The sequence below is a fragment of the Anarhichas minor genome, unplaced genomic scaffold (genome assembly GCF_050575085.1).
Source record: "Anarhichas minor isolate MPS153535 unplaced genomic scaffold, ASM5057508v1 ptg000025l, whole genome shotgun sequence".
Taxonomy (NCBI): domain Eukaryota; kingdom Metazoa; phylum Chordata; class Actinopteri; order Perciformes; family Anarhichadidae; genus Anarhichas; species Anarhichas minor.
Genome location: NW_027466471.1, coordinates 9224399 through 9252334, shown reverse-complemented (window position 1 = coordinate 9252334; position 27936 = coordinate 9224399). Strand labels below are relative to the sequence as shown.

The 27936-nt window shown below is 41.6% G+C and overlaps 1 protein-coding gene across 1 annotated transcript in view; it reads left to right on the top strand.

Moving 5' to 3' along the window:
* The window catches only part of ccser1 (coiled-coil serine-rich protein 1), a 106004-nt gene that overhangs the window by 20721 nt on the left and 57347 nt on the right, over positions 1 to 27936 (top strand). Inside the window, exons 8-9 of the mRNA XM_076099240.1 lie at positions 15319 to 15493; positions 20397 to 20474. Of these exons, the coding sequence (XP_075955355.1) occupies positions 15319 to 15493; positions 20397 to 20474 (253 nt within the window). The remainder of the gene's footprint in view (positions 1 to 15318; positions 15494 to 20396; positions 20475 to 27936) is intronic.

Genomic DNA, 27936 nt, shown 5'->3' with positions numbered 1-27936 from the left:
AAAAGAGATACATTTTCTCTGTCTAGACAGTGTCAGTGAATCACGCAAGTTGGGAATCAACCTTTTCAACCCATCCAAGGTTTTTGTCAGACAGTTCATTGGTTGTTTCGTTTATACTGAAGTCCCAAATGTCTTTGAAAGTGCCGGAGGAGCAGTCATGTCCAGACACACACACACACACACACACACACACACACGCCAATATTTGCATTAATCCTCTCTGTATACAAGGTGAAGGCTAAAATGTCATTCATCTGAAGCCAGTTTTCTTCCGTTTGATTGAGTTTGCCTGGACTTCAGCATCGTGGTTCAGGCTAGAAAAACCATAATATGAGGAGATGGGTCCGTCCCTTTCCATCCAATCAGAGATAGTGTATTATGATTGTATCCCATTAGCAGGGCAAGGAGATAAATGAATGAATGAATAATTGGACGAGGTAATATAGGCCTGGAGTCCCTACATTAGCTGTGTAGCTTCAAATAATCAGTTTTAGACATAGCTTTGAACAAAACTGACTATTAGTGCTAGCCGTGCTAGCCGTGCCAGCAGCTCTGTGAGGCTGTACTTGGCCACAGTGGTACTTTTAGCTAAATGCTAACAACAATGCCAACATGCTGATGTGTAGCAGGCATTATGTTTATGGTATGATATTTACCATATTTCCAATCTTAGTTTAGCTTGTTAGCATGCTAACATTTGCTAATTACCCAAGTACAGCTGAGTCTGTTGGAAATGTCATCTGTTTTTGCAGATACTGGCTAAAACCAAAGTACTGGACAAACCCGATGATGAAGCGTTATAAGATGTCAGTGCATCACTTAAGTTTTTATTCATCCTGAGGGGACATGAATGTGGGTACCAATGTTCAGGGCACTCTAGCCAATAGAGGTATAGTATTTCAGTCCAAACTTACCATCCCCAGAGCTAAGCTAAAAAGCTACGCAGTAAATTCACATTTAAATCATGGTATGCCTGAGTGAGGACCTAATGAGTTCCTCTTGTATATGCCACCTCTAACAACCCAACAGTCTGCACTAAAGTCTTGAACCTTTACCTCCCGAATGACTCAAGCCTACAAAACTGTAGACACATCACACACTTTAACAGCGTGTGTGCTACTGACAGTGTGACAGTGATATGATATAGTGGGCTTAGGGAGAAGTGTGTGTTCAGTTAACTTCACCAGCAAGGGAGCAGTTTTTGTAGCTGAAGTGCAGAGCAGCAGAGCAACCTCAGAAAACATTAAAAAACGGCCGGATGGAAAGAGCGGCTATACTTCCATTACGAATCACATTATTAATGGTTTATTTAAATAACCATGGGAATCCATGCCAGTAAAACACACTCGGACTCTGGAAACAACAGGTTGCATAATGGAGCCAGTCGTGTTCAGACTGCTTGGCATGTCCAGATTGTATTGTAAGCCTGGAAATTACACACATTTGGAGGTGGTTAATTTGGAATGCCTTTCCAATTGGATTTTTACATTTGGGTCTCAGTCCGGATGTCAAATCGGATTTCAAAGTGTCTTTTACGTCACTCATTGATACATAAATATACATATGCACCACATTTCTTGCTGCACAGTGAAGTATACAGTAGCGACATAACAAACGTTGTTACCGTCTGGACATACAACTTCAATCTGATCACTTGCAAATAACAGTGCAGGCAGTCTGTCTCAAAGATCTGATTTGACAAACAAATCGGATTTGCCTGCATTCTGTACGTAGCCCAAGTTTCTTACCCTGATCAACACAAGGCTGCTGGCATGGGTTAATTCCCCACTGTGATAAATCAACATCTGCACTGATTTCTTCTTACAGAACATTTCACACAGATTTTACTGGGGAATGTGCAAAGTCTGTGAGTGAAGAAGCTGAGATTGGAGAGGGGAAAGAGAGCAAAATGTGTTTGCCCTGGGCTTGCTCTTTCTTTCTCAGTCTCCCTCGCTCTTTGTCTCAGGTTCCACATTCCCTTAAGGGGATGTTGATTTGCTGGAGGCAAAGCTAGCTCCCAACTATTCACACACAAGAAAACACAAACACACACACACGTGTACAGCAACACAAATTCACACGCGCACACACACAAACACACACACACACACACACACAACACACCTGTCAGTCAGTCAGCCTGTCCAGAGAGAGTATCAGCTGCAGGATACTGCTGGCTGTCTGACATGCTGCACAGAACATCTGCTGTACACACACAGACAGACACAGACACACACACACACACACACACACACACACACAGTCTTGCACGCACACCTCCCCTTTGATGTACGACAGTTGGATGATTTTGATGGCAAGCATTTAATTCTGTCTGTGTGTGTGTTACTTTGTAAACAGTAATGCCTCAATAACGAAGCTATGCCAGTAAACGCCATGTGGTAAATATTAGTTTCCATTTCTTTGAGGGTGCATATAGTCAGTTTGGAGAGGGAGAGACAAACAAAGGGGGGGAGATGGAAGGATAGTTCGGGAGGAAAAAAACAACTGGAAACATAATGATACGTTGTCCTGTGTATATATAAGAGAATAAGAAAGACATATGGAATCACTATATCCCCCATCACCTCGTGCATGCTGCACAGTGGCTGGTGAGCAGGGATCCGTCACCAGGGCCACAGTATACTCTACAATAGTCTTTTAACATGTAATCAATGACAGCTTGGGATAAAACTAAAAGGGTGAGAATATAGGAAGAGTAGAGTCTGATGTTAAGTGATACCACGTTCTAGGGCTGTAACTAACGGGTGATAATAATGTATCATTATTGATTAATCTGCTTATTATTTTCAAGATTAATGGTTTTGTCAATGAAATGTGTGGAAATAGAGAGAAATGCCTTTTACGATTTCCTAGAGTCCAAGTGGGAAATGTCACATTTTCCATCACTCGACTAATTGATTAATTGACTGAACGTTGCAGCTCTAGATCTTTCTACTTTGCAGTAGATTCATAGTAGAAGACGTTTTTTGCATAAATCAGATAAAGGTTGAATTCATTTGATCAGAGAGTAGGACTGCACTGTTGCTTTCTAATGAACGTTTAACACAGCAGCTTCTTTTTGGTGTTTCCCCATACATGCATTTGATATGAAATTGCTTACAACACTAAACGTATGCAGTCATAGGTTATACATTGACAGAATGTAGGTGGGCCAAAAATACTTTTTTTTTTTGGCATCAGCTCATGTGCTTTGTTACACAAAGCCCTCGTCAGTGCACTTCCTCTCGATAGTGTTCCCATCTTCACTGCATGACAATGTTGAGTGAGCCTCAGTGCCTTTTAGGTGGGGGGAGAGGGGGGGAGGAAGACGTATTAGAAGGTGAATACTGAAGATTGGTATGCGTGATGTATCTTAATGGCTTGTGTTAAGACATCGACTCGTCCCTCGTCTCTCCTATAGAGACACAGAGGAAATACAATTTTGACAGTTGCAGTACAGCTTGCCTGTTTCTATGGTAACGCCAGTCTGCCTGTTGAGTGTTCCTCTTCCATTCTTCTCTTTTCTTTTCTTTTCTTTTCTTCTCTTCTCTTTTCTTCTCTTTTCTATTCTTTCCCTTTTTCACTGATGGTGATTACTACGCAGTAGACAGGTAATCAATGGAGAGGACATGCAAACACTCAGAGGTGTCCTTCTCTGTCAATGTGCAGTGGACACTGATGAAAGTCTCAACTCCCACATCTCCACTTCTGATTTGAGGATTAATCTGCAGCTGTAACATTCGCAGGCTCATGCTTTGGCATAATAACACTTATTAGAAAAAAAAACAAAAAACATTTGTGGATGGACAGGTCCCAATTTTACCCGATGAAAACCTAATTAAAGATGACTTTAATCAAGTTAATATGTTGTCTCTCCTGTTAATAATCCCAGAAATGAGAATCTCTTTTCACAGATCGTTCAAAGTGTACTACCAAAATACAATGAACACCCTGACACATGGCTCAAGCTGTACGAGGTCACTTCCACTTTCTAGTTGGGGGCAATTGAAACAGAATCAGCTGGGTCTTAGATGGCAAGAGAGAGGGAGACAGATAATACTCTCATACTTGTTATACTCGAGTCAGTTGGTAGTTAAACAGCGCTGAGCAGCAAAGAGAAACACCCTCCTCTCACATTCGGGTGGATATGGTGCATAGTGATAAATGGAGCATAGTCTCCCACCGAGACATGTAAATACGTGATCATACGAAATCTGCTCACATACACATAAACAGGGGAACAGATTTGTATAATGTTGATATGATTCATAAAGTACATCAGCCAAGTTGTAGTTGTGATCTAATCCCACCTGACTTAATATAGTCAGCAAAAAATACCACGCACGTCCCCTCCCACATCAAGTCACACGCTTACAAACATCCCCTCACATGCACATTTATAAAAATAGACAAGCATACAGACTCCAGCTGAGCCTTTGGAGAAGAGCTGGGGACAGATAAAATGCACTGCAGCATGATTTTCAGACACATAGACGAACGCAGCATACAGAGGGAGTACGAGGCAGCACAGAGTAGATTCTCCTCCCTCTCGGTTCAATTTGCTGCAATATAATGATGCAGAATTTATTAATCCAACAAGTGGGTGACAAAACTCCGTCTTTTATCTCGTAATAATCTGTGGGTTTTGAACTGTTAGACATTATATATCCAGGGCTCGAAAACAGAAAATAGGGTTGCCATTTTTAGTCACCTTGTATTTTGAGTGATTAAGATACGATGCAGTTACACGTGCGCTTAATAATTCAAATGTGACATGTGTACATGTCATGTGCGCTGTACATGCTTTGCAGTATCATTTTCCATCCAGCTCAAAGATGCCGAGATGCTCCGCCTCCTAAGACTTCACAAATCCCCCCCCCCCTTTTTTTTTCAGTTGAATCAATTAACGCATTTGTCTGTGATGGTGAAGGTTTAGTTGGACTCTGCAGCCAAACAGTCAAACTACTTGAATTGCTTCACCATTGTCTCTAAAACAGATGTCTCTGCACATGCGAGTACAAGCACCAATGCACGGGCAGCGTTCTCACTTGCGGCGTTGTCTGGTTCTGTGACTGTAACAACAACTTTTAAATATCACTAATTAAACATTGCCACTGCTGACAACCAACAATTGGAAGCCGATATCTCAAGTGGGGGCCAACTTGCAAACTGGGGCAGTGTGTTGGTTATTTTTCTATGTTCCTGATCTATTCTTTTTATTAGGAGATGGTTGTATCTTTCTCACAGTCCGTGCCCACAGATTGTGTGTACTAGTTAAGCATCATGCTCCTCCGAAGCCTTAGAGGAAATATGGCAATGTGCTCTCATGCTCATTTTTAATTTTCAGACCGAACATGTTAAAAATCCTGTAGTCTGCGTCTGTTGTCATGCATTGCTGTTGTGTAGCTGCTCATTTTTATCACTCAATTGGGTTTATTAAGTGTTCAACACTGGGAGACTAATTAGTGTTGGCTTCCATTTTTTCCCTCCTGTTTTGAGTGGGGACGTGCTGTTCTGATTTGTATCGCAGAGACAAACATCAGATTGGCAATGAATAAGTCATCCCTTTGCTTTCCATTACTCAGTGGTCTGTTCCAGGAATGAAAGGAATCACGTCTTTTGTTACCAGATTGTTAGACATGACATGGGGGGGTTGGTTTCCTGAGCTTTAATGCCATTTTGTCGCATATGGAGGTTTTTTTGAATAACAAAGCCAGGGGTGCGCTTTTGTTTTTGGCTCTTATTTAATTGGCGGCCTGCCTCTTGTCTTTTTAACTTGTCTCTTCTTTTGTGGACCACGGCATGCTGATGGTTGATCTTGAACATATTTTTGATACAGCATGCTTAGATTAGAGCATGGTTCTAAGAAAATGTTCAGTAAAATGCTAACATTTGCATTCTGCAGTGAAACATTACGATGTATCCAACCCTGTTTGTTGCTTTCTCAAACAATCAATTGCTGACAAAAAAAAGCATCCTTAGCAAATACTGAATATGTCCCATGAGTATCTGTTGCTGATATAACTGCCCTTATTCTTCTGTAGAGGAGTCATCACGGAACTTTGCCTTTTTCAGTTTTTAAGTAAGTGTCAAGTTGAAATGATCATTTCAACTTTCGAAGACTTTGTGTGCTTTCTTTACAAGAGTTCTACGATAAGATCGATATCAATCTCATATCTGTGCACCAAGTGGAGAGATGTTTATCCTAGCTTAGGATAAAGACGTCAACCCGGCACAGACGGCATCCCTGGCTCAGAACAAAAAACAATCATCTGTGGTTCAGGGGGAGTAACGTGCTGTAACTATTTCTGGGCAAACAACAGCTAGATTCAGTGACTGTGCACAGAATTATAAAGTCTTGTCGTCACAGTGATGTCGCAAGATGTGGTACCAGTGTGCCTGTTCAGAGGACAAAACTAAAACATATCAAACCTCACTGACCACATCCCACATCCCATGCTATAGCTGCAGATGTAACAGACGTGCCAGGTGGATTCCCTTTATTAAGAAACAGTTCAAGTACGTAACTCAAAATGAAACAACAAAGTATCGTTTTTACTTTTTGGTTTGTGTTTGGATTATAGGAGTTTATTCCCGGTGCCTTGGAACCTTTCCATTTCATTTGAAGCTAGGGTTGGCAATTTACTTTTAAAGCATTTTTGTCATATTTGTTGCAATCGATGAATCGAATGCTCTGTCGCAGGCCTGTAATAAGCCTGTAATAAGCCTTTAATAAGCCTGTAATAAGCCTGCCAATCGTTTCATTTGGTATGTATGAAATTATTGGATGGTACCTTCGCGCATACCTGTATGATCTCTGCCAGTGCAGTCAGTGAGGTCGATGGATACGGTTAACGCTGACTATGATACGCTCCTCTGCCCATCTCTCTCTCTCTTCTCTCTCTCTCTCTCTCTCTCTCTCTCTCTCTCTCTCTCTCTCTCTCTCTACCTCAGTCCCCCCCCCCCCCCCCCCCCCCCCCCAGAGAAGTATAATGAGGCTGAGGTTACTTGAATAGACACAGTCACAACACATTATAAGGTTATTGAAATTCTGGTCCTTTATTATCATAGCGTTAGAGTGAATAGCGTAAAATTATCATGTCCTTAAGTAATGAATAGAATAGATGAACAGTTAATGTGCCCTCGAAATAATAATTCCCTTTGGTTGGAGAATTTGCATTTTTTAACATGGATTTGTTGATTTGAGAATATATAAAAAAAAATAATCAGCCTCAGTCAACCAGTGGTTGCTTTTGTGATCTATTGTCACCTTTAGCATTCGTGCTTTTATAGTCAATTCTCATTATTGAGATTGCAAACAGGCAGGATTACTTTTGAATAAACTTCATTAATGAGTAAAACAAATGATGCTCGCATAACACTATAAACTGAACAAAGTACCGCGTTAGATTTCCTGGGGAAGTCACTCTTTGTAGTGGACTTTGTGAACTCATAGCATGAGCTTTGTGCTAAAAAGTGTGAATGTTCTACTTTAGTGGAATGCTGCTTTAAGGCTTCAATACAGGATAACATGTCGGGCATTGTGGCTTGGCCATATTCTCTGAAAGAGGAAACTGTGGCACATGGGACCAATATGAAATATATCTCTCCAAGCAACAAGAAGTTTTGATAGTAATTAGTGCAAGTGTGTTCTGATAACTCCCCAAAGTCGCTCCTCTACAGCTAGCGTGGTGGTTCTCAGCCTCTTTGCTGAGGATGAACAATATTACACTCAAAGATGCTAAGGACAGTGTCAGAAGGTTATATAAATCAGAGAGGGAAGAATAGAGTGAGAGGCAAGAGTAGCGTAAAGGTTAACTAAATGAGGCAGGCAGCAGAGAGTTTTTTTTGCAAAACAAGATTGAGAGTGCTAGGTAAAGCAGAAAGGACAATTAGGTTAATCAGAAAAGTTACCCCTGCCGTATTAAATTTGTTTTATCTTCTCCCCCTTTCTGTGTCTGAAGACTTGAATTCTCCATTAGATTCACTGCCTGGAGCTTAGCTTGTGCTCACTCTTTAGTCACAGATGCACTTTATGTACGGAGATGAGTTTAATGGCAGCATTAAACATCCGTAGCCCCAGGTGCTGAATGCAGATGAGCACGCTCTGTCTGTCAGATGGGAAGGAGTGACAAATGAGGGCGATCGTTCTCCAGTAGCTGCGGTAAACTGTTATACTACACAAGTGCACACATGTGACACACAGATGTCATTACACGTCTTCTGACTGTCTTCCGTCATTAATCCTGAGACAATGCAGTTTTCATATTGCTGATTGACGAGGGTGCAGCCCAGCCCTCTTCACTGCTGCTAAAGATAATGCACTTCAATCAAGCAGAATTAATTTGTCACTTCACATGCTAACTGAACAGTATGTAAATCTAGACGTACATCTAAGTTTGCATGTAGAAATGTGTGTCTCTTCGTTGTTGCCTCTGTCTGTATATGTGTGTGTGTGTGTGTGTGTGTGTGTGTGTTGTTTATTGCTTGTGTGGATGCGCAGGTATGTGTCAGTGCTGGGAGCCAACAGCCCAGTAATAAAACACTGTGTGAGTGGTAAAATAATGAAAGTCATAAAAAGGCAGATAATTGGCTTTTTCAGGTTGGTGTAATGGATCACTTCTCACGCTGCCATTGAGAAATGGCTTCTGAGAGGAGAGGGGTAAGTCAGAAAGATGGAGAGGAGGACAATAGAGGAGGAATTCCACATTGAAAAGAGACGAAGAACAGGAAAAGAGAGGAGATGGACAGGAGAAAAAGAAAATGTCATAGGACACAAGACGATATAATGCATCGTGAGGACTGACGGAGCAAAAGTAAACTAAGAGTACAATGGCAAGGAAGGGGACATTTTTCACAATCCTTCCCTATTTAATTTTTTTTTTATTTAATTACTCTGACTTAAAGACTTAAGAGAGAAAAATCTCTGTCAAAACATTTAATTGCACTCTGATCCATGTATTCAGTTGTAATTACTGTAGCTCCACACTGACAGGCCATGCTGTACCAGTTCCATCCACCAGCTGGTGTAATACTACATCGATATAAATTCAAATTAGGACTTCATCCATTTGTGTTATCTTCTAATTGACTCCTATCACAAAGTCCTGTTCCCTGCACTCGCATACATATAACCTGTTCAGAGGTGCAGTGTGTGTGTCTGTGTGTGTGTGTGTGTGTGTGTGAGAGAGCGAGTTGTAAAAAAAAGAGAAATGGAGTGAGCGTGTCGGGCTATCGGCTCATGACAGTGAAAAGACAGATGACCCTGAGTAGAGGAACGGCCTCCCTGCCTGTATAACATCTATCATCACTGAACAGACTTGTCTTCGACTGTGCCGTGCACTTCCTTGTGTGTGTGTGTGTGTGTGTGTGTGTGTATATGTGTGTTGTGTGTGTTTGCTCTTCCACATGTGTATGGGTTAATTACCTGCAAATGAGACTTAGTGCTTAGCTGGAAAACGACTGTATCTGCTCTGTAACTGCTAGGGGTGTAACGGTACACACGGTTCGGTTCATACCCTGGTTTAGAAGTCATAATTTGGTGCGAGTTCAGTACAGCGGGGGGAAAAAGGAGACGTCTCTTTTCATTTATATTACACAGACAGTCGTGCCAAGTATCAAGACTAAATCCTCATGCTGGGTAGACATTTTGCCCAATTTGGTAAAGCATTTTCATCCTAAAAATAAGGAACAATTCAAACACTTCTGTACGACACTGTTCACTAACAGATGTTACTTGTTTTAACTAACACGACGGTAATGCCGCGTTGGCAGTGAAGGGCAGTGACATAGTTTATTCGGGAGTAGCTGCAGTGAGCACCAACAACCACCAGGTCGCACATATGAGCACTCAGGATGCAGCTTCTCTCGCTCTACTGTTGGGTAGTCATACTCTCTCTCTCTCTCTCTCTCTCTCTCTCTCTCTCTCTCTCTCTCTCTCGGACGCTTCACAATGTACATGATGGGCAGAAACAGGTTGTCTGCAAGAATATAACCAACACTAAGTATTTTGAACACATTTGAGAAGAAGAAGAAGAATCTGACGCACAGACAGGTCAATAAAACTGATGTTTCTGCTAAATCCTGGATATTGGCTTCTCAGTGATACCCGAATGACATTCAGATGTAAAAAATAAATAAATAAATGATAAAATATCAGATTGAACATCAGATTTTTAAAAGTAATTAATAGTCTCCAACATTCAAATGAATCACCATTACAGGAAGTGAAATACTGACACCTTAATATTATGCATGACATCACTTGGTAATTTCCATTGACATAAGTACGAGATTTCTTTGTTTTTGTGTTGTCATAATACTGTAATTTCTAACTTCGATGCAATACCTTGAAAATATTAATATTCGATCCACAGGCGAGTCTTCCAGCTCTAACATTTCATTTGCACTCGCCTTAGTGTGACTGACTCGCACGTCAATCCGCTTGTTGTGCCAACACGAGGAGCTTGGAAGTCTTTGCAAATGCTGCCGTCATTAAAACAGTCGCTCGGTTTTGTTCCATCCTCACTGAAACCTGGGTTTCATTTTAGCTCAACAGATATCCATCTCAATTTATTCTGCTGAATTAAGGGAGATAAAGGAGGACCTTCTTGCCTTGACGTCATCGCCATCACAAGGCAGTGTGAGTGTTTGGTTATCGGACTGCAATGGTTTTGGGTTGAGATAGTCTATTTATCTGACATTTTATCTTAGGTTGTTTGATGCAGATATGAAGCTTTGTATGCTGATGATGTGCTTTCTATTGAGCATGCTACAGTTTTAAGGGTTTACACGTGTTTCTGGCAAAGTAATGATTTGGGCGTTTTTTTATTGAATTGGGTGGGTTTTAAGTTGTGACAGCGCTGCTTGTCAAAGTCAAGGATGTTGCGTGCCCATCTATCTTGCTAATCTTCAGATCCTTACTTTGCCTTGCACTACATGAGCTACTTCTGCTTTCACACTAAATATTACCAGAACATTCAATAAACATCTATTGCAAATTACTTGAAGATGGATGAAGAGGTTTTATATATAGGAGATCTTATTTTTTAGAAGCAAGATAAAATCATCAATCACAAACAGACATGCCGCATGACAAAGGACCCAGAAATGATTGTGTAGGTGAGATTTAGTGGTGTTCCCATTTTGAAAAAGAACAAAGATCCCAAGAGTAAAACACAGTTACAGTCCAACCAGGAATATTCCACTTCTTGTCTCCTGAAACCCTAAATGCCTTGCATAAGGGCACTGCTATGATTATTGTTTCGGGGGAGGTGAGTGTTGTTTGAACCCTTCTCCCACTCATTTTCCTGTCACTCTGCGGATTTGATTCACACCACAGAGGTAAAAGCACAATCCAAACCTGAAACCCTGGTGAGAGTTCGAAAAAGGGCAAGAGTGTCAGGCTCAGAGAAACACACAGACGTAGAACAACAACTCTGAGAGAATCAAAAAAACAACTTTGTTGTGGCGCTGCACTGCGCCTCCTGACACAAGCTGTCATAGAGAAGAATGCTTGATTGATCATATGCCATTTATTTACACTCAATCTATCCAGCCTAGATAGCAGGTTTGAGCAACAGAGACATAAATGGAGAAAGTTCACTCTCACTAGAGATGCCAGGCAGGAACAAAAGCTACAGCGAATACAGTTTGGGGGGGGGGGGGGGCTTCCTGACAGACAGAGCTCACCTGTCTTCAAAAGACAGCAGGCTTCATCGACATTTGTCTGAGGTGCTAAGCAAAATCCCCAGAGGGGACACGTTAGGCTTTGATACTGCATCAGTTTAGTGTAATGGTTGTCAGAGTGATGGGGGGGGATAAGGGAAGGGCAGGTGAACAAAGGAAAGTAAGAGAAAGGGGAGCTTGGACAGAGCGTTGAGTAGAAAGACAGTCAGAAGGAGAGGTAGACAGAGAGAGTGTGAAGGGGGGGGGGGGGGGGGGGGGGCAGTGAAGAAGACAGTATTAGGGCAGATTTCACTGACAAGTCTTGGGAGTCTTGGGACATGTTCATCGATATTTTAATGGTATGATCTTGTTTTGCTCAATGAACATTTTTTCCTGGAGAGCTTGCCGTCTGACTTAATGCTCCACGCCACCGTTGACTTGGTGATTTTTCTGGGAGAATGGGACTAAAGGCAGCTAATGGCCTCTCGCCTCCCCTCTGAATAGCTATCAGTCTACAGTGAACACGGCCTCTTGATGATACAGAGCTCCTCGTCTCTGCGCCTGTGCCTGCCTCTCTTTACTGACGGGACTGTCCTCCTTTCCTTGATATGCAGACGGTGAACTGAACCCGCCGGTTGTCTGTGTGGGTTTCGGACGGCAGATTGTTATTTCTCAGCTCACCTTTTGAAAATGCCATAAAGGAGGTGAAGAACGCAGCCTCCCTTTCCTTCTGCACTTCTGTTAAGATATCACAACTTTGGAGAGAAATGTAGGACTGAAGTTTATTCTCACATTTGATTAATTTGTTTGTTCATTTTTGTGTTTTTCTTTTCAGTTTCTTGATGGCAGCTTTCCTGAAATGATGAAACTGTCCATTGCATTCATAGCATTCTATGTAGTTTAGTTAATTCCACAAATAGGCCTGTTTGTACTACAGTCTATTCGTTGTTTATAGTTTTACTCTCTCAGAGCGCAACGGCCTTGAAGTGTAACATTCAACAGGCTTTTTGGTACATCAGTCGTGACATTTGGAAAATCTCTTTGGGCCAAATAAGGGTCATCTCCCCCTTGTTAGTGATGCAAAGCCTGACTGCAATTTGCTTTTTAACTCTTGTCAATGGATACAGGACGCAGACAGCTTTTAAAATTTAACTTTTCACTATTTCCAGAACCTAATGTGGAGCTAAAGGGATAGTCTGGGTGTTATGAATGGGGTTGTGTGAGGTTCTTATCCATTAGTCAGTGTATTACCTTCTGTAGATGGCGGTCGGCACGACCCCCCCGGTTTGGAGAAGCAGACGTGATCACCAGCACATGTACGGCTGCGGATGTGGGCAGCAGAAAAACACATTTAAGACATCTGAAAGAAACACACATCTAAAAAAATGTAAATCAGTTCAGGTGTACACTATATATAGAATATTTTCCGACCTGGAATTGAACTGGAAGTAGAAATGAACTGTACTGTTTTTATCAACGGAGTCCTGTGGCTTTGAAGAGAGCGTAGATACGTTTCACACTCAGTTCAGTTCCCCCGTCGGAAAGGGGCAGAATAAAGTGAAGATAAAGTGGAGACAATACTCTAGATATAGCGTACACCCACACAAAACTATCCTTTTAAAGTCAAATACCATAGATTATTTGCTCATTATTTCTTGTACTCGTAGCACTGTCTTCATTAGATTCTCTACATTTGAATCCTTTGCTAACCGCACATCTGTTCATGTTAAGTAGCTTGTCTCCTTACTTTAGTACTTGTACCCATGAGCTTAGCCGTACCAGACTCTGAAAGGTTAAGCATAATTCAACAGCTTAGACTTGTTTTTATAGAACTATTGCTGCGTTAAAAGAGTGCTAAATGTATCCATGAACTATTAACCAAGGGTAAATGTTAATGCTCAAATGGTAATGTAGAAAATTAAAATGCCTTTTCAGAATGTATCTTTTACTACCCCATCATTATCAAATATTGTAGTAAGTATCAAAGTGATACACCAACAGCTGCCATACAGACTTGCAATTCCAATCATGACTCAAAAACGATCATAAAGTAAGCAGCTGCATTTTGTATATTTGAGTGGCAAAGATCAAACAGACCGAATTTAAACATTACTCACATAATTATTTTGAAACAACAGAACAGAACGAGAGCTTGATCTTTACTTTGAGTCTCTTTTCATGTCTGGTGCAATATAAAGTACTTAAATTGTAAGCAGTTAAAAAAAAATATGCTTCTGGTTCAATTTCAACTCTAAAACTGACAGAACATGTAAAGTGGGCCCCGAGCGATGAATGACTATGAAGACAGAGCTTTTATAGATAAGGTCAGTGTTTCTAGTTGTGGCGCTTCAATTGAGTTTTAGTGTTGGCTGGAGGCCAAAGAAAGATGAGGAAATGCCCTGACATTGAGCAACTCTGACTCCTGGTGAAAGTTCCTCCCTGTCCTCTGCTGGACTAAACAGGTGTTGAAGGTGAGAAGAACAGAGGCCATGCACCAGAGACCAAAGACATACTGCTCCAGAAGGCCTGTTTACTGCTTAATGGACTGTGTTCTCAAATGGGACAGTTAATTAAAACAGAGCCGTGTTTGATCTCCCCCTGTTGCAGGTGTTCATGTGTGTCTGAGTTCAAACCCACACCACCACTAAAGTGTGTGGAGAGGAATAGAGAGCTCCATCGGTTTGGAGGCTTGTTACTAATCAGGCCTTCCACAGTAACTCATGAACTTGTCCTTTTTTGGAGAGATTTTACCTTCTCTATCTGTCAAACGGCCAGGAGGTCTGCTGCGATTAACCTCAATAATTAGTTAATTAGAAAGGTGTTTGATATGCAGCTCTCCAACTGAGAGATGTCCTACACACACACACACACACACACACACACACGCAGTCACACACTCAGCTACGTGCACAAACACATACACAGGGTTGTTTCTGCAGAAGCGTCATTGTGGACACAAAATTATACAAAACACCACATTAAGGATCCTGAAAAGAATATGAGGACGCACAGACAAGATCGCACAGCTGTGATGGGCCATAATGCATCCGAGCTCTTGACAATGAAGTATCTTTGTGAGTTGATAATGGCAGTGAGACGCAGGATTGGACGCAGATGGACTTTTGTGCTTTGGCTCCTTTGATCTCTGAATGCATGAGTGTGAACGTGTGTCTTCCCCATGCAGGCATTTGTATGTGCTTTTATGTTGTTTGTGTGGGAGTTGTTATCACCAGACATTCCAATTGAAATCATCTTACAGTAAAACAGACTTATTATAGAAATCAGTGCTCATTAAAATGTGGAGCATCTGCTGAGGTGTTGCAGGTCTCGCTCTCCATTTGACCTCTGTAACACCTTCTATTATCCGGCCTATGTAGAAATATCTCTCATTGCTCATTTCTATTGTCTTTTTACTCTCTGCAATATGATGCAGACAGATTTTTATAATTGCTCTGTGGAACGTTAGGAGCATGTGTTGGCCACTCATGATGCTATTGGGATACACAGAAGCAGCAGAGATGCACACCATCAGGAGCGACCGAAAGCATGTATGAGATTCCACTGGTTGCCAGTGGAGAGCAGTGACGACGGGTCAATGATCAAGTTCAAATGATCTTTATTTCTCTCCCTTCACTTTCCCTTTCCTCCAAGGGAGCCCAGCCGCCCGACCAGCCTGCTGCCTGCTGACTGGAGCTCGGGGCTGGCTTTTGGGAGGGAAGATGAGCCCTTACCTCCGGGGCTGGAGACCCTTCCGCTCCGACTGATGCAGCAGGACTGCACTGCTGTCAAAACCCTGCTTTTACGACTGAGACGGACACTGCAGGAGGTGGGATATGCACACGCACACATGCAGACACGAGCCTACGGAATCTTCTTAACGTGGGTTTGTACTCAGATTAAGAGATCTGTCACAAAGCACAAAGAATAACACAACCTGAAGCCAAAAGCCATTGTTATTCCTCTTGTATCACACTTACAGACCCTTCTTTGATCAAGTTATACATGCATTAAATCGTTTTAAACCAAAAAAGGTAAGGGGTTAGCAAATAATGTGCAGCAATTGGCTTTTCGAACCAAAACAGTGCAGTGCTCCACTGACAAATTATTCACTCCCTGTTTTAATAGGCTCTATTTCAGCTCCATGAAAGCATCTCAAAGTGGATGATTTTCTGCCTTTAAAAGGTCTCTGTAATCACTTTGTTTTGCTAATTTAATCAGATTCTACATTTGGTGGATGAAACTGGGAGGCGTATTTGAGCGTTTGCCATCATATTCTTTATCTGCACACATACGCACACACACACACTCAAGCTCCACACATTAATCCTCCTGTTTCAGAGCTGCTCTTTAAATGCTTTAGCCTGCTTTAAAACTAAAAGTTCTACCTCAGGCTATGAGGCCAGCACTGTGCGATAGCAGGGAAACCAGTAAAATTACATCCAAACCATTATAGACGTGATTAGCTGTAATGGTCACTTAGTAAAGCACTGACACGATGCGATAGCTGCTCCAGGTTTAACTGTAAAAGTCAGAGACCCATATTGATGGCCCTGTGCAGTCGTGTAATCTTTTTAACTGTGGCACTACTTTACACCAGGATGTAAATGGAACGCAATACTATTCTAGCTGATGTATATTTGATAATTTATTGAGATTAAAACTGCCCTAAACTTGATTCACATGTTTTATTTTTGGGGTGATTGCAATTTGCGCAGAGCTTGACTCGGGGCAGATCCTCAGTCATAACGATAAAACAATCAACGAACACAATCAACCGCTGATTTTAAAATCCAGTTTTATTTAGAGTTCAGAACAGAATGATAACAACACTCTTTCGGAGAATGTCTGAGGCCTAAACAGTCGTACAAGTTTTTCAAAGTCGTGCGAGCACAGTTTCAGTTGCGCTAGTTGTTTGGAAGTTTATGTTTGGCGGTGCTTAATATGTTGTGTTGTGTATGTTATGTTTTGGAATGAAAGTGGTCATATTCGTACTGATATATTTTGAAAGTGTATGAAAGATTTACACACCAAAGGGGGGTGTTGGTAATACCCTTCCTGCTTTGGAAGTTGAGCTGACAGAACATCCATTAGCAATGTCTGGCTGCTGTTTCCTTATAATCTACATGGGTGACTCACCCTTACCAAACACAGCAATATTATACAGACACACATAATACAAATACACAAAAAGACATATAAAAGGGTGACCAGACCTTCCCTAATACCCCACTATTAGCACGTCTGAACTAAGATCAAAGCTAGCTGTAAGGACCTCTCTGTGAATTACAGTCCACAGAGGCATATGTGTGACTTTCTCCCTTTCGCTTCACTCTTCATCTCTCTGTTTTTTCCTCCCAGGACAACTGTGAAAGAGACATGAAATGGTAATATAATAATTAGTGGAGAGAGACATAAATTAGAGTGGTGATGGAGAGACTAAAAGGAGTGCAAGAGAGAGAGAGAGAGGGTACACAGCGGGCAGAACATGAATATGAAAGAGGGGATACTTTGCCCTCTTTGCTTGCTCTGTTGTGTCTGAGTTGTTGTGTGTTAACTTGCACATTTTGTTACCCGCCATCAACGGATGTAATCCATTTTGCAGCAAGGGGAGGGTTTACTCTGCATGTCTGTATGCTTTGCATTTTGTTTGCTTTGCCCCAATCTTCTGTTATTTATCTTCTCTCTAATGTCATCCGAAACACTGCTCGGCTTTATACAGTGTGTCCACGCATAACACGGTGCAGCTCCATTCCAGTCCTCCTCCAAACAACTGAAAAGGCACGGAGATGCTCACAGAGAGGCAAACATTACAATAATGAATCATGCAGAGTAATCTAACGCTTATGAAACCAGCGCTCAAGTCCAAATGTCCAATATTTATCTCATCATCTCCTCGATGTTCTCTCTCTGTTCTGCTCTATACCAGTCACTACTGTATCATTATCTCACAACAATACAATAAGAAATTACAAATTGCTTTGACTAAAGTGGATATTTACGTGATCATTTATTACGCCTTAAGCTACAATGAGCATTATACTTTTTGATAAATTTTGTTGTAAGGTTTTGTTGCCACCTGAGACGGCAAACAGGAGAATATTTGTAATGCTTCGATGCCTATGCTAAGTTCAGTTACGTTAGCCAGCGTTATGGAAAAATAAGTGTAATGCTGCTCAACAGTTGTCTGCAAGAAGACCTGGACAAAGTGAATAAGATGATAAAAAGAAACATAACTTGCCAGTTTCTCAGTTGCTGTCAAAAAGGTTATGAAACTAAGCGGTTTAGATGCAAACCAGCCTCAATGTCCCCGGTTAAAGTTGGACTGGGGAACCTCTATGACATAACTGTGAGTGTCCTACACAAAGCATTGACGAATGCATATCGTTACACAAGACACGCATGACCGACAGGCCAGATAATATATCAAACCCTATCATTTCCTGCATTTGTTGTGCATCATATTAGTCAGATTAGCATATTTAAGCCAGCTGCCGAGAACTCCGTCCATCTTGGATTTATTTCTCTCTCAGCAGTTTATCCTTTTGGCTGCACGGGAGGAACAATTCTAAAATGCCACTGTCCACGTGTGCATTAATGTTGCCTAACACAATGATCCCCATTTGTCAATGTCAGCCATGGATTCTAGCAAATCTGTGGCGGCCCTATGTTTTACAGCATACACTCGCAGTCTTTGTGGGCCTGGTTTGGCGATATCCACGCATGCACCGCCAGGCCCTGTTAGCTTGTGTCCCAGCAAGCCCCTCTGTCCGTCCCAGTGACTCTTAGCCCTGAGGCAGCTGCTTGCCCCGTGGCAGCAGCCTATTCTTGCTGCCTCCACCAAATCATTTCAACAGCATGTCTTTGTTGCGAGGATCGCTGTCAGTATGATAAAGCATAGTCGAAAGTGCTGTTGTTCATTATATTGTCATTTAAGGCAGTGCCATTTATCTCTGCAACTATCGTTACACCAGCTTTTTAAGAGACGCAGATTACACGAGAACTCCTGAGGCCCGGGGTTAAAAACGTTGCAATACCCGAGCAGAGTAGGTATTTCCAATTTAAAGCATTCACCCTGTGTTTTCCAAAGAACTGACTGCATTTTATGACAGTATGTTGTTAATGGGGCTGCCTTCCGATAAAAAGCTGAATGTCAATGAGAGAGAGTGGGCATGAATGCACCTTGAGTTATTTGAAGGTTTTCATTTCTTGATTTAACTGATGTGGGAATGTGATTAAAGACTTGTATGAAACTACAGAACCTGTTTTTCTTTCTTGGTCCATTCATCATCTTTAGACATTTAGCTTCTGGGTAGTGCAAGTCATTAAATCCAGAGCTCCCAGGCAGTTTTCCCCATTTTGAAATCTGAAAGGCTTTTTACTGAACCACATCTAATTGTGGGGACAGTTGTGTGTTAAGGCCTGTGGGATAGGGGTGACCTTAAAGATAATGTGTATGTGTTAGAAGGAAAAGAGAGAGAGAGAGAGTGTTTGGGTGTCAGTGAGTGTGCGCCTGTCTCTCCACATGGGGAAAGGCATTGATCACCGGTGACACATTGAGGGCCTCACGCACCTATAATTCTGATAGGGAGGTATGCTTCTTTAAAAGGTCAGCCAAAGCAATAAACCATGAAGTTTATGCTGTGCAAAGATTTAGGCTGTGATGCTTCTCAGAGTTACCTTCAAATCCAGAAACTAGGACAAAAATATGCACAAACTAAATCAAGATTTTTGCCTAAAAAGCACCTTTTTTTTACGGTTATAAGTATTGTCATCTCTCTCAAACAACAGAGGGGAACATGCACATGAATCTGCAAGTGAGCAGAAGAAAGAAAGATACCTTATCAGAAAATAAATTGTTTGGAACATACTCATACTTCAATTTACCTTACCGTGTTCCTTGTCACATCTTTGTCATGTATCTTGTCATCTCACACTGCATGCAGCATTACATCATCATCAGCAGTGCTGCCTGGAGACATGACTTTAACCTCTCCAGGTTTACCATCTGTCCTATCATAAGCCCTCACAGGTGACATTTAGGCCAGTGCCTGCTCTCTTTAAGGGGTGTGTGGGTGTGTGTGTGCGTGTGCGTGTGCGTGTGCGTGCGTGCGTGTGTGTGTGCGTGCGCGCGCACTTTTGTCACATGAATGTATGCACTGAACGGTGTGTGTGTGTGTGTTTTGGAGCCCCCTCTAGCTGCCCTTGCTCTCTGCTCACTAGACACCTGTGTTAAGGAGGAGAGACAAAATGTGTCTGATCACAGCTGGTGTTAGAAAACACAGACATAATAAGACAAAAAAACTGGTGAAAAGTTACAACATGAAGTTGTATTTATCCAGGCAAGTGTCCTACATTTTTATGAACCAAAGGTGCTTCAACCCTAGATACACAGACTAGATGTAATGATGTCCTGCAGATATTCTGTAGAAAATGACACTAACTTTTAGGATATAATAATAAGCATCTATCTGGATAGAATTAGTCTATTGTATCTAATTGGTAGCCAGACTTATATGTGTAATGTTTTTGCCAATATTGTTTAACAATAAATTAAAATAAAAAGAATTAAAAGCAAAAATACTTGCAGATGCCTGGATTTTGTTACAAACAGACGATTATTAACCGAGACTGAACTTGTAAATATCATTCTGTGCACACCACAAGCAGCACTTACAATGTAAATCACACACCTCATCTTGATGTTGTTTTCATATTCTTGTCTTTTGCAGAGCACAGAGACGAGTCCTGCCAGCAGCCTCCAGTCTCTCCCCATCAGCCCCTGCAGTGAAAAATCCCTTCCATTTAAGGTAACCTAAAGCAGACCATTTCATGCTGCTTTATGCGTATGAATAATACTGGATTTGTATGTTTGTGTTTAAGAGAAACGGAGAGATGTTTGCTGAGTGTTCAGTGAGTGGCTTTAGCAAACTTTTGACCAATAATTATTGACATCTGTTAACTAGTTTGAGTGTAAGCAACACCCACACTTCATGTGTTTCATGTGTTTCCTTCAGGTTTCAGAACAAGTAACTCATAACGATCAAATAGGCAGAAAGAGGAGCAAGGCAGGAAGGGAGAAGGAGAGGGAAACATAAAGAGGAGAGTAGCAAAAAGAGAGTTGGGGATAAATTGAACGAGAGAGGGGTAAAGTGCTTTGCTTGCCTTGATAGGCCCCAGACACCCTCTGTCAACCTAGTCCATCAGAGCTGTGCACCCAGATAAGATTTATTAATGCAGGGACTGGGAGCGTGGGTGCTCAAGTGTGTGTGTGTGTGTGTGTCTGTGTGCACGCGCAAGGTTTAGGTTTACCAAGGGAGGACTTTGTCAAGCTTTTCTCTGGGATTTAGTTGGGTGGCAGCAGAGTTCTCGTTAAACCGTTAAAGGAGAGACGAGACTTTTCAACTCCGTGTTGCTTTTTAAAATCTCCCCCGTCCTTCACATACATGGAGAGGTACAGTAAAAGCCCCTTATAATGTAGTGGAGCAACACACAACCACAAACTAAGGCCTCAGTACCTGACACAGTGCCAACAATATTATGCATGGCTGTGCTAAGTGTGTTTGTGTGTGTGTGTGTGCACTTATATCTGTGTACCAGTGTGCATTTTTAGATAGGTCTACATAGAGTATTTTTTTGTTTGTAGTCTGTATGCATTTATTTGTGTTTGCCTGTGTGTGTGTGTGTGTGTGTGTGTGTGTGTGTGTGTGTGTGAGAGAGAGAGGGTGGATGTTTGTGTGAATGCATGCCCTCTTTATTGACCTACATGGAGTATCAGTGGCAGCTGGATGATAAGGAAAAATTAAAAATGTAGGGTGGGACACAGCATGAAGACAAGCAGCTCTGGTTCAAACTCCCTCATGAAGGAATGGACAGACAGACAGACAGACAGACAGACAGACAGACAGACAGACAGACAGACAGGGAAGGTGGACAACTGGAATAGTTTATTTAGGAGAGGTTGGGAAGAAATAGGGCAAATGTCTGATTGAACAGTCCAAAGCACAAATGTAAAGACTTACAATCCGAAATCAATAGCAAGAACTATAGGTTTGTATCGCTCTGTCTGTGGATAAGGCTTAGAGCTGCTGTGTACAGATCCATCACAAATCTACAGTAGGTGTTGAAGGTTGACAGACTTTGTGTTAAACGTATTGCAGTCATACAAACTGGTTTGAAAGGAGCATGAAGATGCGTCGTTGATGTTCGGAACAACATAGAATATAGTGTCTGTCATAAAGATATTCTAAGAGCAAGGTTCACTCAACTAGCTTCATCTGAACCTTTCGGCCGGAACTTGTACGGACATGATGTTTCAACGGTTTAAAAGATATTGAAACTTGGTTGGGGTGAAGAACAATGTGAAGATTCTTCACTTCATTGTTAATTATTAAGAAAGTTATGCGCCAGATGATTTGTTTGCCAAACTTTTATTGAAGAAAAAGCACCAGCTGGCATCCAAGAAAAACTTGTCATAAACAGTTTTTTTGTTTTTTTTGTTCTTCTGATTAATCATCCTAAATATCTTGAGCATCTTCTTACCTAACTGGGAGTTGACTGGAGATTTATATAAGAAGCATTGAGAAAACAGCAAGAGCTGGAAGAATTGAGGTTAGGCAGGGTATAAAAACGGGTAGAGAGTGTGTGTGTGTGTGTGTGTGTGTGTGTGTGTGTGTGTGTGTGTGTGTGTGTGTGTGTGTGTGTGTGTGTGTGTGTGTGTGTGTGTGTGTGTGTGTGTGTGTGTGTGTGTGTGTGTGTGTGTGTGTGTGTGTGTGTGCATGACACTGCATGTATATACAGTATATGTATATTGCATGAGGAGAATATAAGGAAATGGTTGCCATGCTGACAATAGGACATTGTTCTACTTGACTATAAGATAGATTGAGGAGCGAGGGGATGAGGGAGAACGGCTTTGGGGGAAGAGCTATCTGTGAGGTGCATACAAAGGGAATGCATTCAGTTCGAAGACATTAAGTTGCATAACTCGGTAAAATAGGAGAAAATGAATACGGGGAGTGCAAGAGATGGAGGTGAGAGAGGAGAAACGAGGGAAGAGTCTGAGTAGGAGGGTGGTAGAGAAAGAGGGACGGTGGGGGGGAGAGAGAAGAAAAAAGAGGGTTTGAGGGAGGGGCGAGAAGAGGAGAATTTGTCCTGGCACTCCAGAAAGCGACTGCGGGTGTAAAAATAATCTGCGGTAGCCACCTGAGAGGCTGCAGTGTCACAGTGCGCCCCAGTTTAATTTAGACCCAACGCATATGACATGATTTTCACCAGATTTTGTCCCAGTTGCAGTGTCAAACTGTATTTTAGAAGACTGAAGTAAAAATCTCACACTAGTGTTGTCAGGCGTGTATTCAGAGCACCAGTGTGTTTTAATCCTTAATGAATTGACATTTGTGTACATTCACCTTTGTGTCAGCAGACATGAGGAACTTCTTTTTTTAGTCAAACATTTATCATTGTGTCACACGCTGCATAATTAGAAATGAATAATGTATAATTATAATGACTTCAAATGTATAATTATACATCATTCCCCGCACCAAGGCCAAAGGATACATGCGTGCTGGAAAACCTGTGAAGATGCACGTTCCATGAGCACACACACACTACACACAAAACAAACATAAACACACATCCTCACACGCATATACAAACTAAATATGATGCTGTATGACTTTCACACTAACAGTGAGGGTGGTGAGTTTCTCACACACACTGCCACAAACTGTATTAATGTGTGAAAGAGAGGGAGAGGTGATCAGGAAGAAATACAAAGAGTCCTCGGGATTTACTGTCCTGAATTTCATTATTTTCTGTTCAATTTATGATCCTCCATATTAAACAGTGAAATTTCAAGTTGTTAATTATGCAACACAACCTGAACGACAAAATAGGTAATTTGCCAAAACGACACGTATGACTGTTGGAGAGTGACGGCAACAGGTGCATGCTGTGGAACGGTCACAGATTTACATTTGTGGTTAACATTGTTAATAGAAACTGAAACAAAAATACCTGGTTTGGTTGTGTTTGAAATAAGTATGTTTGGCTACATAACTTGTGTTTTGTGACATAAGTTAAATAAGTTACGTCTGTGTTAAGTTAACTTGGTTAAGTACATTATGTAAGTTAGCTTCCGTAAGTAAATTGAAATAAATCAACTTTGATTTTCTCACAGGACACGAACAGCAGTCTCCTGGGTGAAAGTCCTGTGTTTGACCCATGCAGTCACCCTGACCTCCTTTCTTACATGTAATTTGTTGCTTTTTATTCTGTGTCACCTGACGTCTGCCTTTGCTCCTGTCATAATTACTATGGCCACTCTTTCGCTAGGACGGTCTGTCACTACACCAACATCTTAAAAAGTCCGTTCAGTCCGGGGCCGGTCACACAAAGACGAGTTACACTGATCTACTGCTACTTTGCGAAAGTTTCTTAAAAAGGAAGACCAAACGATTTCAGGTTAACTGCCTTACCCGTGGCTATCTCAACACTAAAGAAGCTGTGTTTCTAAAGTAACAATCCATGAAACCTGCTGATAAGAGGTAAAATAGACGTATGGAGAGGCAACGACTACAGAAAGAGATTTATAAGACTGTAAAAAACGTCCTTACGGCAGTTTTAATGGCTTATGTTGAGCGGAGCAGCTTAAAAGGCTGTGCTTTTCAATCAGAACAAATAGACAATTAATCCCAGTAAAAACATTAAAGAATTATATCTGAAGTGTGACTCTTTGTTAGATCTAAGCCACAGCTAAAGCCTGTCTTTGTGCTTCTGGTTCTGTGCTAATCATTGATGCATCTGTGGGTTCCTGTCTCACCAACATGTAAGACAGTAGAAAAAGAGTACGGCACTGCTTTATTTATAACATTTATCCTATATTTAATATGTCTCAGTGATAATTCCAGCTATATTTTAGCAGGTGACGTCTCTCTTCTTACATAACTGGTTTGACAGGTTGCCTAACTGTGTCAGTGTGAGGTGTCAGCTGTTCTGCCTCTCGAGGTGTTTGGGACAGATAGAGAACCTATAGCGCCACATGACTGCTGCTGTTCACCAGACACAACACGCCTCTCGGTTTGTGAAGGAGAGTTAAAGCATCGCAGTTTACTCTAAGTACCATCTACCCGTATGTGACCCAAATCCAAGTGCTTGTGGATGAGTTGATCTCTGAACACTCGTTCCCTCCTAATTCTTCCATTTCCGCGGTCCTAACAGTTCCAGTGCATCCATCGTGAAGCGTCGGTAGTTCGGCCCTCTCCTAGTCTACTGACAGCAGAGTAAATTGATAAAGACAGCTGACAAAGGTCACAGTTTTTAATTGTACAGTCTTGAAGGCATGAAACTGTATCCGTATGTGCAAATGACACTTTATTTTTTATCACCTCCTCTGTTTTTTTACACTTCAGCTGCTTCTCATGCCCTGTTCTGTCAGCGTGCATAGTATGCTACTAAAGTCATAATTATAGGCTGCCAGGCAGGCAGGATATGAGCGCAGACATCAAGTAGACAGAAATAAAGAAAGATAAACATAGACATGTATTTCATACCAGAGGAAGGCTACTTAATGCAGGGTCAGTGTGCACAGGTCAGTGCATGAATTTATTTTTACATTGTGGCCCTTTCTGTACTCGGTTGTTGTGCTCCAGTTCCATACAAGATATTTTGTACACCATTTCATACTTCATGTTAGGAGTGCACTATTTTGTATACCTACACTTCGTGTGAGATTGTCTTGGACTCTGTAGCACTAGTTGAATGGGTTTTCTTTTAGGTCTTTTGAGTTATGAAGTGGAAAGTTATGGAGAGGTGTTTGGTAAATCGGTATAAAGAGAACAAGGAGAATGCATTTGATCATGCTGTTATTTCTCACACCTCTTTACCCAATTTCAAGAAATAGGCAATTTGTGAAACAAACTGGATAACGAGGAGTGTTATAATAATAAACAACACATTTTCTCAAATGTGTCTTTCTCAAAAAAAAAAGTTAACAAATTGAATAATTTCTGCCAACAACGGGAATGTAATTCATCTCCATACCCTCTTCAACTTGCTGCTGATTGCAAGCATAGAGTGGCCTCAACCCTTTACACAAAATCGCATAAAGTGGATGCACTCCAGCGATTTTGATCAGATTTATCCCCACTGAGGCTATTCCAATCACATTAGAAATAAATTTGCATGCCCCGCTTTTCTTCCACAGCCTTTTCCATTCAATTCAGCCTTGAACAATTGGTTGGAATGCCACCTGATGGGTGACTAAATGCACATTGTGTTGCTTCTTTTAGCAAAGCAGATTAAAGTTTCTCATTTTTGTTTTATGGTTGTTAATGTCTTTCTTTTTTTCAATTCATTTTGTAGGATAGGACATGGTAGGTTTGCTCAGCAATGGGTATTTGAGTGACAACAAAGTCAGGCCATTGCACCTTTCTTTTTAATCGTATGTCATCACATTGAGGTCATATGAGCATGTCCAGTCCATTGGCAGTTAAATCTGCGTGGCCTCGTTGAGGTACATTATCTCTCTCTCGCTCTCTTTTTGATCCTTCTGTGTTCCTCTCACAGGTTGTACCCATCTCCGTCTCTCTCTTTCTGTTTATACTCTTAGGGTCTCGTCTGACCTGTGAACAAACCATGCAAGTCATTTAAGTCGACATGGATTTATTCATAAGCCTGTTCTGAACTTTTGAGGCACAACTACTGATATACATGCAGTGTCATGCACACACACACACACACACACACACACACACACACACACACACACACACACACTGTGCAGTTGTAGCCAGACAGCTCATTCAGAACAGCTTTCAGTCCTATTCGGGTGAGATTAATTTAGGATGCTGACTAATGTAGTAATTGTCACAGCATGTTCGTGGTTTTTCAGTCCCATCCAAATCTCATGTTAGTAAACTCTGCTCTGGCTGGAGCAAAAAAACATATCCTTATTATCTATAAATACCGACATCTCTCCTGTAAAGGCAGGTGAACAGAGTCCATTCAGATTCAATACCGCTGGGTTTTGTTTTTGTTAATTGTTTTTCTATTTCCGAGAGGGAAAGGTTTTCTTTTTTTTAGGTTTTATCACCATGGAAGCACTTAGCGAAGCTTTTAGCTTTGTCCTTCTTGACCGTTATCTTTTGTCTATGTAAAGCCCCCACACAGGCCTCAACATCAATTAGTAAAATGAGGGAGCCAGAAAACAATACCCATCAAAACTTTTTCAGACACTTGTCCCCAAACACAAACACACACACACACACACACACACACACACACACACACACACACACACACACACACACACACACACACACACACACACACACAAAATCACAATCAGATACACTGGTGCTACTTCTGTTTCTTTAACTTTCTGAAACAGACAATCTGAGTCAGAAGCCCAATTCTTGGCAAAGTGTGCAGAGGTGCAAAAGTAAGATGGGTTTTATAGGGTAGTGCAGGTCTCCAAAGGGCAAGGCAAGTTTATCTGTTTTGTACCTTTCAACAGCGAGGGAATACTAAGTGTGTTACATAAAACATGAAAGTATTAAAAAGCATTGAATTTTAAGGCCTTACAAGGTATTCAAAAGTTTTAAATTTATGTTGGTTCTTAAATGTTTTGTATTAGATTCTGGGCTGTAGGGAGACATTATACCACTATAACCTAAAAGGGGGTTTGTTGTGACAGTGGTTTGTGCCTGCGGGAGGCTGTTCAGTCTTTTTTTTTTTGTGTGAAGTTTCAGTCACCAGCAACACAGAAGTCCTGTTAACAATACCTGTAATACAGTATATATATCATTGACTTTGTAACAATGAATGAAAAATCTAAAGGCCGTCCACCATTTTGACGGACTGGAGGCCTTGGAGCGCGTCTGTGACCACTACGGGTCACAGAGTGGTACCGGTGGCTGGGTCCGATCCACTTTGTTTGTTTCCCATATACAGAGCCAGTGCTGTGTATACATTTTAAACATGCCTGTAGCCTGACGGGTAATAATCGATTATGACAGAGAGAAAGTTCTAACGAGGCCACGCAACCTGCAGACCTGTAGCAAACACAAAGGTGCCGCGTTGCCGGAATTTGAATGAATGCGGCCGAAGCACGCGCTTCATCCTGCTGCGGCCTGTCTGCTCTGTGTGTCTTGTGTGTGTGTGTGTGTGGCTCAGCTCAGTCAAACAGACACACCGATAGCAGCACACAGCAGACGAGAGGGACAAAGAGCAGGGATAAACACTCAAGCACATCAAAGCACACAGTGG